The 12,448-nt window shown below is 39.6% G+C and overlaps 1 protein-coding gene across 2 annotated transcripts in view; it reads left to right on the plus strand.

The window, feature by feature from the left end:
• LOC139739072 (coatomer subunit zeta-1-like) overlaps nucleotides 1–11,693 on the plus strand; it is a 119,061-nt gene extending 107,368 nt beyond the window's left edge. For both annotated transcript variants that reach the window (XM_071649683.1, XM_071649684.1), the window contains one exon: nucleotides 8,195–11,693. In XM_071649683.1, coding sequence (XP_071505784.1) covers nucleotides 8,195–8,242 — 48 coding nt within the window. In that variant the 3' untranslated portion in view covers nucleotides 8,243–11,693. The remainder of the gene's footprint in view (nucleotides 1–8,194) is intronic.
• The last annotated feature ends 755 nt before the right edge of the window (nucleotides 11,694–12,448 follow it).

The raw sequence follows: 12,448 nt of genomic DNA on the forward strand, positions 1-12,448 counted from the left end.
TACCTGATGTGATGTCACTGTAGGCAATACCACAATTTTGATCCTGGCTGCATTCGTCATGTGATCGCCTTGTGATCAATCACTGAACAAGATTTATGTAGATCATTTTTAAAAAAATTTCACTATTTGTTGTACTTTATCCCCTCATGCTACTGGCCACCATTCTACTGTTATTGTTCCAGAAACTTTCCCCTTCGCTTCTCATCAAATGAAAATGCCTGTAGTGCCAGGTTAGAACTAGACAGTTCTTTGTTTTACAGAATACACAAACCTACCATCTTCTGTCTATTAAGGTAATAGCACTTTCTCTTCTATAATGGGCTTCCTATCTGTTCCTTTGGTGAAACATCATGTTCCCTTGCATTTTGCAATTTAATCATACTGCATATATGTCATCTTGGTAACAAATCTAAACCACTTCGGACATTTTGTATCAAATGTTATAGACACACATAGCAGCTACAGGTCAGGTCTCAACATGCCATGTCTTTCTGTCGGCTGTCAAGGGGTTAACTTGATTGTCTTTCATTTGATTCCAGATCAAGCATGACCACAGAGTATTTTACTTTTGTAGTTGATCTGTCAGCCACTCTTGCATCATTCAAATGTCGTTCTCTTCAAATGTGATAAAGTGTGTGCTCAATAGATGTACTGTATTGAGACAGATTTTAGCACTAGTCAGTTTTATGTGCCTGGTAGAGTACGAAGACGTCGGCATGCTTTTTATTTTGTCAGGTGCCAATATTTAAGTCGTGATCTTGAAGATTTGTTTGGTCAAATTCAAGAAAGTGTAGTATCTACATTGTATATGTTTGTGTAATTGCTCTAGTATTGGATCACATAAAAATGCACTGACATTTTCACATCTCAAAATATTCCTTGTTTTTTGATGCGTAGTATTTTCACCTTTTCATGTTTTCTTTTTTTGTGTCTGTGACAAGCTCTATAAAGTTCTCTAGTGTAAAGTTCTTTGAGTAAGAGGGTGATCTATAACTAAAATCCTCATCATAGTTACAGGGATGTCATTGTTCAGGTTAAAGCCTGAACACAGGTCTAACTTGTTTTTCAGGCCATAGAAAACATTTTTTTTTTTGATTAAAACAAAATGGCTCATTCTAGTTGACTTTTTTTCTCAGGCTTTCATATCAATTCTAAGTGGCATCCATGTAGTTAAAAACAAACACAATCTCTATCACCAAAAGGGCCTTGTGTAAAAGTAACATTCCACACTAGACTTAAATATCAGACAAGGATGATGCCTAATGGTGTGCCTACAAATCTGTATTTCGGCACAAGTGTGATTTTCAAAATCCATTAGACAGAGCAGCATACTAATGCAGTTAGATACTGCTTTCTTCCTTACATCAAAGAAGAGTAGAAAAAAAATAGTTGAGTGCTGAAATTGATTTGATATGATGTTAGTTCAGTGAATGTAATTTTGATGTTTCAGAACGTTTTAAATAGTCCCTTCACAACTCTGTAGGTACAGGTACCTGTTGAAACTCTATCATACAGTCTTTAACACTTTTTTTTTTTTGCAATAATGTGGCAGTTATGATGATTTCCATCATGGAGAATGTGTGAGGGAAATTGCATACACAGAACGATGTTGTCCAGTATCTCTCAGAAGAATATTTTTAAAAAGCTATAATTCTGACATTGATTATGCATTGGAACTCTCTGCGATGATATCTGCATTTCTCAGGTTGCCCCTTGAAAAAGTGTCAAGACAGTCACTACAGTGCTGTGTCAGAACGTGACTAAGGCAAGATGGGTGTCTAATCGTTTAGTGGCACATAATAAACGATGAGCTGACGATCATGCCTTAAATATTGAAGGCATGTAGCGTGACTTCATCGCTTGGACAGCATCATTGTCAATGTTTCAAACGTTTAAAGGAATTGCAACGAGAAACAAAACTGATAAAGATCAGAAGAAATTGAATATCAGAGCGAAGGGAATTGTCTCCTAAGACAGGTTATGAATATAATTTTCACGCCATGAAGGAATCACAAGTCAGAACTGACTGATTTTATTAGCAGATTTTTTTTGCCCCGAGCATAGTATGTTTGGCAAGCCGGAAATAGTGACATCACTCTGTGAGCTCAAATCTCTACACAAGTGCAGCGCAGTCGGTCGTTACGCCTGTATAACTATGTGAGAGGTGTGATATCTGCACTGTGTTTCTTTGCTGCAGCTTTCTCTGGCAAACCATTAAAATGTCCAATTCTGACAATGATGTGCAATTAGACGAAGTTTGGTGTTGAGGATTCATTTGATTAGGACAGTGATGGTAGTAACAGAGTCAGGGAGATAGAAGAAACTCATGACACTATCAGTTGTAGAAATACTTCTTATACTGTAAAAGTGGAAATTTTCTTAGTGTGGAAATTTTTGCACATTTCGAGTAACCAGAAGCTAGTGCGAAAATAAAAGTACATGAATTTTTTTGTATGACATATGTTCCAGTAGTTAATGTCCTGATTCCACGGAATTAAAAACACACGATATTCATGTTACCTGGCTGAGCGTGAAAAATTACTCGCATGAAAATATCCACTTTTACAGTAGTCCCTCCCTCATAAAAATTCAAGACATATCCCAGAAAGAGAGTTACTGAGAAGTGCTGCATGAATTTGCCCACCAGTTGAGATGTCCCAGGTTATTGATTGATCTCTGTGACTGGAGTGTATTTGGAATTGAATGATGAACGCACGATGAGATTGTGAGGGACAGATCATATGTGACCTGTCCCCAGATTGCCATGTTCAAGAGCGTTACACCCTACAAAAACTGCGCAAATGGGCAAATAAGGTTATTGGGTGAGGAGAATATAAGAATTGAGATTTGATAACAATGTCAAAATGGTTTACAGTCCTCTCCAATATTTGAGGTCCACTATGTGTGATAGCAGGTGTGAAAATGTGGGGCCTTTTGCATAAAACTTTTTACCTGTGAAAATCTCAGGTTGATACTTAACAGATTTTTTTCCTGTGTTAAAGTCAATGGCAGCATCACACTAACCTGAGTTTTCACTTTCAACCAGAGTTTTTCTCGGGTTAAACATTTTCTGTAACAGGCCCCAGATTATCTAAAAAGGGTAAAAACTAAGCTTTCAGAAAGACTTACGAATTGCTTTCAATTCTTTTTTCTTCACATTACATTATGTCTAGCTGTCATTGAACTTTCTGCTACTGAAGCAGTTTGATTTTCCTGCTCTTGTTAAATGTTTGTATTTTGTTTTATTGTGTGATTTTATTTTATTGTCTTACTTATGTAAGGAATTTCATCAGAAACCCATCACTTTCATTGGTCTGATAACCATATGTAACTATCATCAGGAATGTCCAGTAATTTTAACAATCCAAAAAATTATTGTGACCATTTTACTTACCCTGCAGGTGTCTGTTGATTTTGCTGTTGATTGTAATAGTAAATGGTGTAATTAATGCTTGTGCTAGCAAATGAGTGATAACAAGTTATAACTGGCAGTGCTGTAACAATTAGTGTGCAACATTGTGGTTATGAGATGTAACAATAATGAAGACATGTGGATGAAATGCAGCCTATCAATTATATACAATTTGGACTTTAACCCACTGAGGACGAGTCCCGAGTATACTTGGGCAAGCGTCTATGGGGAATGGTGTTGTAGCATAATGAAACCGACCTCAACGGGTTAAGGGTACTGCTGTATCATAATGTTAGAGAATTTGAAACTAACATCAATATACCTAACCTCAAGATATTATATATGTATGCACATCAACGTACAACACTGCAACCATGCAGACTATTCAAATAAAAATCATCCAGCTGTGGTTATTATTACTCTTCATTCCTGGCTTTGCTTTCCTTGTCATAATTATGTAAATGAAGAATATTTACAGAAAAGAATAACATGTATCTACAAAGTTTTGCTATCTGTCTTGCTGTTGAGTAGAAGTCCAATGCTTGGTTATCATGGGAAAATCTTGAGGTTTTTTCTGCCAGCCAATCTGTGTTGTCTCTCCCTAATCAAGTGACAGCATAGTAGCAAATCCATTCTCGCTTAGCTCTGATTATATTTTGAAGAGGAACTAGTCCATCCCCGACTACTATTCACTACATGTTTCCCAAGCAATAACCCCTCTCCCTTCATCTCACCCCTCTCCCTCATCCCTCCCCTTCCTCTCCATCCCTCCCCTCCGTTCCACCAATCTTCCTCTTTACCAACAATCCCTTCTATCCACCCACCACCCCTCCCTTTCCATTTTATCCCCCTTCCATCTCACATCTCACACCTCCCTCAACTTTACCCTTCCCCTCCATCCCACCCTCCCCCTCGTTCCCACCCCTCCCCTCTTATTCCCACCCCTCCCCTCCGTCTCACCCTTCCCCTCCATCCCACCCCTCCCCTCCATCCCACCCTCCCCCTTATTCCCACCCCTCCCCTCTTATTCCCACCCTTCCCCTCCATCCCACCCTCCCCCTTATTCCCACCCCTCCCCTCTTATTCCCACCCATCCCCTCCATCCCACCCCTCCCCTCCATCCCACCCTCCCCCTTATTCCCACCCCTCCCCTCTTATTCCCATCCCTCCCCTCCATCTCACCCTTCTCCTCCATCCCACCCCTCTCCTCCATCCCACCCTCCCCCTTATTCCCACCCCTCCCCTCTTATTCCCACCCCTCCCCTCCATCCCACCCTCCCCCTTATTCCCACCCCTCCCCTCTTATTCCCACCCCTCCCCTCCATCTCACCCTTCCCCTCCATCCCACCCCTCCCCTCCATCCCACCCTCCCCCTTATTCCTACCCCATCCCTCTTATTCCCACCCCTCCCCTCCATCTCACCCTTCCCCTCCATCCCACCCCTCCCCTCCATCCCACCCTCCCCCTTATTCCCACCCCTCCCCTCCATCTCACCCTTCCCCTCCATCCCACCCCTCCCCTCCATCCCACCCTCCCCCTTATTCCCACCCCTCCCCTCCATCTCACCCTTCCCCTCCATTCCACCCCTCCCCTCCATCCCACCCTCCCCCTTATTCCCACCCCTCCCCTCTTATTCCCACCCATCCCCTCCATCTCACCCTTCCCCTCCATCCCACCCTCCCCCTTATTCCTACCCCTCCCCTCTTATTCCCACCCATCCCCTCCATCCCACCCCTCCCCTCCATCCCACCCTCCCCCTTATTCCCACCCCTCCCCTCTTATTCCCACCCCTCCCCTCCATCTCACCCTTCCCCTCCATCCCACCCCTCCCCTCCATCCCACCCTCCCCCTTATTCCCACCCCTCCCCTCTTATTCCCACCCCTCCCCTCCATCTCACCCTTCCCCTCCATCCCACCCTCTCCTCCATCCCACCCTCCCCCTTATTCCCACCCCTCCCCTCTTATTCCCACCCCTCCCCTCCATCTCACCCTCCCCCTTATTCCCACCCCTCCCCTCTTATTCCCACCCATCCCCTCCATCTCACCCTTCCCCTCCATCCCACCCTCCCCCTTATTCCCACCCCTCCACTCTTATTCACATCCCTCCCCTCCATCCCACCCTCCCCCTTATTCCCACCCCTCCCCTCTTATTCCCACCCATCCCCTCCAGCTCACCCTTCCCCTCCATCCCACCCTCCCCCTCAATCCTACCCTCCCCCTCCATCCCACCCTTCCCTCCATCCCACCCTCCCCCTCCATCCTACCCCTTAGCTTGTGTTTGCCTGTGGTCCTGCCTTGCAACAGAAGAACTGTGCCTTTACCAACTGCTTGATATGTTTTCTGATTCCCAGTTGCCCAAGGGTGATGACATTCTTTAAGAAATTCTCATGTAGATACTGAACATCTTTAAATTGATATCATTTTTTAAGATGGAATAACATCTCAATTGTAAGGCCAAATCTGAATATGGGATTTGAACTTTCAGTTTGACCATTTCTTGATTGATTTTGATGGGGGCGCTGTGGCATAGTGGATAAGACTCCCGACTCCCGATTGGAGGACCCGAGTTTGAATCCCGCCCAGTGCTTACGTCCTTGGACAAGATGCTTTTACCTACCATGTCCCTCTCGACCCAGGTGTATAAATGGGTACCTGGCAACGCTAGGGTAATAATAATTGCAGAGCCCTCTGGTAGAGCAGTGGTAATACTGAAGACGCTACCCTGGGTAAATAAGGCATTATTATTATTATCATCATTATTATTATCATGGTTATTATTATTATTCAATTTTTCATGGTGACTCAGTATTAAGCATAGCTGCAGAATGTTGTCCAGACCTTGGCGTTATATCCTTGCACCAAAACGTTGATGAAAACAAACTTAGAACCAAAATGTCTATTCAGGATAATGATTAATCTCACATTTCTTTCATTGCTGATATAAGAAAACAGAAGTATTTTTTAAATAAATTCATATGAATGTATATATCCCTTTATACCTTTGATTGAAAGATTGTTTATTTTTTTCTTTAAGCTAACAAAATATCCAAAATTTTGAACTGTCTTTCATCCTCCATAATGCCTTATCAGTGAGATTCACTTTGTCTAGTAAAGGGGTGTGCTGTGTACCTGTAGGGGAAAAAGTGTGCTACTGAGATACTGCTTAGTTCTGGGTTCCACTGTCTGTCTGGTTTGATGAAAAAGTATGCTGCACCAGTAAAATGCTAGAATGATATGCTGTACTGCTTGTCTAACCATCAAACTTTTCCTTAACAGCTTTGCCATTCTTGAGGGTTATGCATGACTCCTGCTGTGTCACAGAAAGCAATGCATAACCTTCTGACCATCCTCACACTCACCTGTCCATGTCGTTGCCCTGAAGGGTGTCAGAGGCATAAAGTTTTGTACTAAAATCAACTTTTTAGACTGCATACAAGTTTATCTGTCTGCTAGGAAATATCTATGATCATCTGAGGAGAAAATGTTTTCTCTTATTATCTGTACACTTTTGTAATGATTATTTGTAAATATAGAAAGTACCAATTTTTGATGTTTGGTAAAACAAGACTTTCACAGATGACAATGTGGGAGATTATGTTAAAAAATAAGAAATTGAGAAAAGTATGTGTGTCATCATGTTAATTTTGTTTCTAAGACCTTGACAGAAATTCAGTTTTACACTTGTACTTTCCAATCAGTTGGAGCCAAAGATAATTTTGAATTTGTCTTCTTAATTTTCTCATGTTGGGTTGGTAAAGTGAGTAGACTTTCCTTGGATATGTATATTTATTTATCTATTTTTTTTTTTTTTTTAAAGATAAATATACAGGGTAAGCACATTCACTTTCCATGGACCTACTACTACACATGGACTAGAAACAAAACAAGGGTCTTTCTTTGATCCCATCATCACCACCGCCACCTGATTATGTGCATCTTAACCCGTTCCATACTAAATTCTGAAATCCCCATAGACGTAATACACAGGTCACGAGGTTCCCGTATAGAATGGGTTAATGAGTACATTCAGATGTTCAGACAATATGACGATTGTGCAACCGTGCATCACACTGACAAAAGAATCGTTTCCCTCATTGCAGTCTTATTTTGCTGAGGTGCCTTTTCAGACTCAACTGCCTTTGTATAAACACCAATGAAAGGGAGCAGCAAACCCGAAACATGACAGTTTTCCTGTCACAAAATTTCAAATTACTGAAGTGGACACCTTGTGGACAAGCATGTAACATGGCTTAATGATAGGACATACATGCCATCTACGGTTACTGTCCATGTTTACTCTGGAACAGTGTGTGAGAAATGGGAAAAATTAAATTACAAATCACAATCAACCTACCAAAATAATTGCTTTCTCTTGTAAAGTACGTGCATTTCGCAAGTGAAATTACTTGAGCTATAATTTCCCAATGTACAGTACAACTGCACATGCATTTTTCTTGATTTAAGAGAATTACTGTCTTCTACGCATGTAGTTTTTACATTTCTCAAAGCGTCGTCATGTTTTTATCCAGGCTGCCTGTTGGCGGTGATGATAAGATCAAAGCAGGAAAGCATGTTTAAAATGCTTTTGTGCCACTTATGACAGAAACAGGTGCACAAATTAATTAACGAGTGATGAAAGTCCATGTGTAGTAGGTCCATGACTTTACTAACTGCTTTACGATGGCACCCTCTATATAATGTTAATAACTCAAAATGTGCCTTCATAGATCAATCTCTATTTCCTGTTTCCGTTCTTCCCCATTCCTATCCCTCTCTATCCAGGTTCTCCAGTCAGCGCGAGACCAGCTGAAGTGGTCACTACTCAAGTAGGGGTCAGCTGGCCAAACGTGATGTCCGGCGACGCATACATTAGCATTGTACAGATGCTTGTTTTTGTATCATGTACGATCAGGTTGACTAGAAAGAGAAAGGAACTGTACAAATGTAAATTTTAATGTTTATGTCAGTGTCTAGAGGAGTTTAATCACACATTAGAAGGGACCTTTTGTGAGAATCCCCATATTTTATACTACATTTACATCAAACCTTTGCTTCACTTTTCCTTCTTTGACTGTCCTATTGTAATTGTCCCAGAGAGTGAAACCTTTACAATGGAATTGGATTCTCATTATTTTCCAATGTCAGGAACATAATAGTGAGAGCATAATAATTATAGATTTTGAATGAAAAAGCTGTGCATATGTTTATGTTTTGGGGTTTGTTTGTTTGTTTGTTTGTTTTTGTTTAAAAAAAAAAGGAGTTTTGTCTAAACTTTCATGGATCCAGTGCCTGAAAATCAGTCATGAAATTCAGGTTATAGCAGTTTACGATTTCCTCTGAAAAGTTGCTAAATGAGAAAGTTATTATTAAAACCCTGACTACACTGAACATTTAGTGTGAAAATGAAAATAGATCACTTTTGAGTCAAATGGCATTTCCAGTAATTTTCTGTTGGTTTGATATATTACTTAAGGAGGTCGTAGCAAGTTCTGAAATGACCAGCCATCAGTAACTCTTATGTTCTGCATGTGTACCTCCTCAGCACATGTTTCATTCATGAGCCATTATGACTGCATTGAAAAAGGAATTCAAATTTAAACATGATTTGTTTTGTTTTTTGTTTTTTGTAAGTGCTTGATTCCAGTAGATTTCTCTCTGTTTGCCATTGACCTCTTCTGATATTATCTGAAAAGAACTAGGCTATGTGTATGACAAATTCATGATATTCTATTATGCTCTGAAAATGCTGAATCATTTTCTTTTAATGTTTTCCCAAGAACTGATACTGGTCAGAAAAGTCTCTTTTCAGGTATTTCTTTTTCTTTTTGTCACCCTTCAAGTGATTTCTTTTCAGAATGTTTCTCACCCGAAGAGGAAATCTACAGCCAGATATTAAGATTGTGAATGGAGCATAAAATGATTTTTTTTTCAAATGAAGTTTGATGTCATCCATCTATTGCCACTAGATTTGCAATTGTGATTACATGACGATTGTATTCATATCCCATTGACCCCTATTGATGTAGAAAAAGAAATGGATCGTGAGCTTTTTATTTGTATGGTGTAGAGTTTACCCTCTTTCTGACAATAATGTCTATATTATTCATATTCTTTACAGACCCCCATTTTGTTTGCATCATGTATTCATTTTATGTGATTGATGGGATGTAGTCACAAGCCCCTTGTGTCTCACAGTAATTCTGCAGTGCAAAGATGGCTCTATGAATCCCATGAAAGGTGATGACGATATTCATAGCTGTGGACTGAATGCGAAAGCAGAGAACTGCAGACATAGTTCCAACACCCCCTAAAACTCCCCCACCCCTCCCTGCCCATTCTCCGTAGTAGAGCCATTGGAATTGGAGCGATGATCACTTGTATTGACGCATTGGTAGCAAACAATGAGCCTTCCCTTGGCACCAAAACCCACACAACTTTGGCTTTTGGAGATTAATTCCATGCATATCTATTTTTATCTGATATTTTCTTTGATTGCTTGACCAGCATGGCGCTCATATATACCTATTGGTCAGGCCAGCAACTCTACATCATCAACGTATCTCGCCTGGGAAATTATTGATCGTGTTATTGAAGAGTGAAATGACGTAAAGGTGTAGATACAGTACGACACAAATCACTCTGAACCATTTCCTTTATGGGGCACGTCTTTTGTTCTATACAATATGCCCGGGTTACCCCGGTTTCATTCCTACGAGCAAGTTCATGCGAGACGAAAATTTGTAGTCGATTCCTTTCAAATGCTAGGTATCCAATTTGCTCTTGAAAGAAAAGTCATATTCTAGTCATGTTACATACTACAATGTAGGTGTGTGAGAGAAAGTGAACCGTCAGGCAGAAAGTGTCAATTTACAAAGATGGAGGAAGAATACAAACGTGGTTTGGTACGTCATTCGGCTGTCTTTAGAGATACTATTGTCTATCGGTTACCAGGATACATGTAGGTGAGGTCTTCACCTAGTTACCAACACCTCCCTCTGGCAACATCTGGTCTCAGTTAGGGAGCAAATGAAGGATGTGCAGTGTAGTCCTTATTGTTGTTTTGTTGAGGCTTTCATTCTCTCGTTAAGAGTCAACCTGAAGTTGACTTTTAATCACCATATGCTGGTACATTCTATTGAATAATTTTCTCACAATGTTTCGGATGTGTATCTCTTTTTTTTTCTTTTTTTTTATTGCCGGAATGAAAGTTAAATGTAAAGCATGTTTCCATTGTATCATGACAAGGCTAGACATAAATACAGGTTTTCTCATCAAACCAACTATCTTTTTTTTTTTTTAAATCCACAGATACCCATTTTCTTGATGCCTCCATACCTGTGGATTCAAAATCAATAAAGTGCATTCCTCTTATCTTTTGAACGATTCACCACACTCAACATTCTTGTCCTTTTTGTATGTGAAGTATGAACTTTTCTGTTTTTATCAGAATTTGTTTTGTAGTGGTACAAATGAACATCCAGAAATGTTTGTTTGTTTGTTTCATAGAGGAAGTTATAAGTATATGCTCATCAGTCAAGACATCTGTAAAGAACATTATAGTCTTAATAAAAGGCTCTTGGATGACGGATGCTGTACTATAGTATTTAAAGGTTGATATTGAAATAAAAGAGGACCATTCTAACATTATGACCGAACAGCTGTAATGATCTCTTTTGTTTGTTTATTTTTCTGCCTTTGTGTTATCTGTTATACAGGCTCTTGAAATTGGAATATAATTGCTCGTGGGTCTGCTTTGTGTGTTCATATGTACTTTGCTTGTATGCTTACAGTGGTCCCTGGTCTTTCACAATCATGTTGGTTTGTGTAAACTAACATTTGTGATAATTGCCCTTTCAGTGATAGTAAAACAAACGGAGAAAAATAATTTTGAGTAATCATAAATTTGAGTCTGCATCATGATAAATGCTGTGATGTCGACATGTTTGTTTCTGTTTGTTTGTGTGTATGCGTGTGTGTGTGTGTGTGTGTGTGTGTGACTATTATTATTCTTTAGATTGTTCTATATGAAAGCTTAGTGTGTGATCATTTGAAAAGTAATGTCATTAGAAGTGTAAATACATACTTGTTCTATCCAAGAAATTGTGCCGATCCAGCCAAAATTTCATTATAGTCACAATGGTCATGAATAGTGAAAGTTTACAGGTGAAAGACGATGTGACGTAGTGTGAGAGTTTTCCCTCTTCCTATTTTATGATGACATCATAGCAATGTATTACGATGATTGTGGCAGTACTAAGGAGAGCTAGTCTTATGGCATCGATGTCACAAAGCATATTTGTTTTTCTTTCAATACCATGGGTATTCTGTATGTTGTGAATGAGTTCAGGTGGATGTGTGTGTTTCTCGGTTTCCCCACTTGCACATGCATGGTTATGACAGATGTGTGACTCGGTATAAGTTATATATACATATAATTTATATATATAATATATATATATATATATATGTGTATATATATATATATATATATATATATATATATAATATAAGTATAAAAGCGCCTATAGGAGGAATATACGTCTGAAAATTAGGTATCTTAAGGGGAATTCATTCCAAAGGGGAAATTTTTGATTCCCCTTAAGCTTTTGACAATGTTTTTCAAAGCCTTATCATTGATCTAGGGCCTCAGGACTACTCCACAGTAGGGCACAGATGACATAGTGTGTATAGATTGAGGACTGTACCATCAGTACAATTTAGGGGAGATTGGCAGGGATGCAAAAAAATGGATGTATATATTGGATGTGCATAGAAACAGGTCATGAGGGAATTTAGATATATCTGCTTTTTCTAACAAAAGAGTTGTATTTTCTCATTAACATACAGAATTTAGTGGTATAAGATGCATTTTGTGCTCTTGTCAGTTCAATTCTGCATTTAACCCTTATTAATTCATAATTTTTCAAAAAGGGCAATATTTGCATTTTTCTGAATATTTTCATGCTTTTTATCAAAAATTCTCCAAAAATATCATTTATTCCGCATTTCCCCTTATGGCTGGAAATGGCATTTATA

The sequence above is a fragment of the Diadema antillarum genome, unplaced genomic scaffold (genome assembly GCF_040938485.1).
Source record: "Diadema antillarum isolate AM-2024a unplaced genomic scaffold, OU_Dant_1.0 seq00000782_RagTag, whole genome shotgun sequence".
Taxonomy (NCBI): domain Eukaryota; kingdom Metazoa; phylum Echinodermata; class Echinoidea; order Diadematoida; family Diadematidae; genus Diadema; species Diadema antillarum.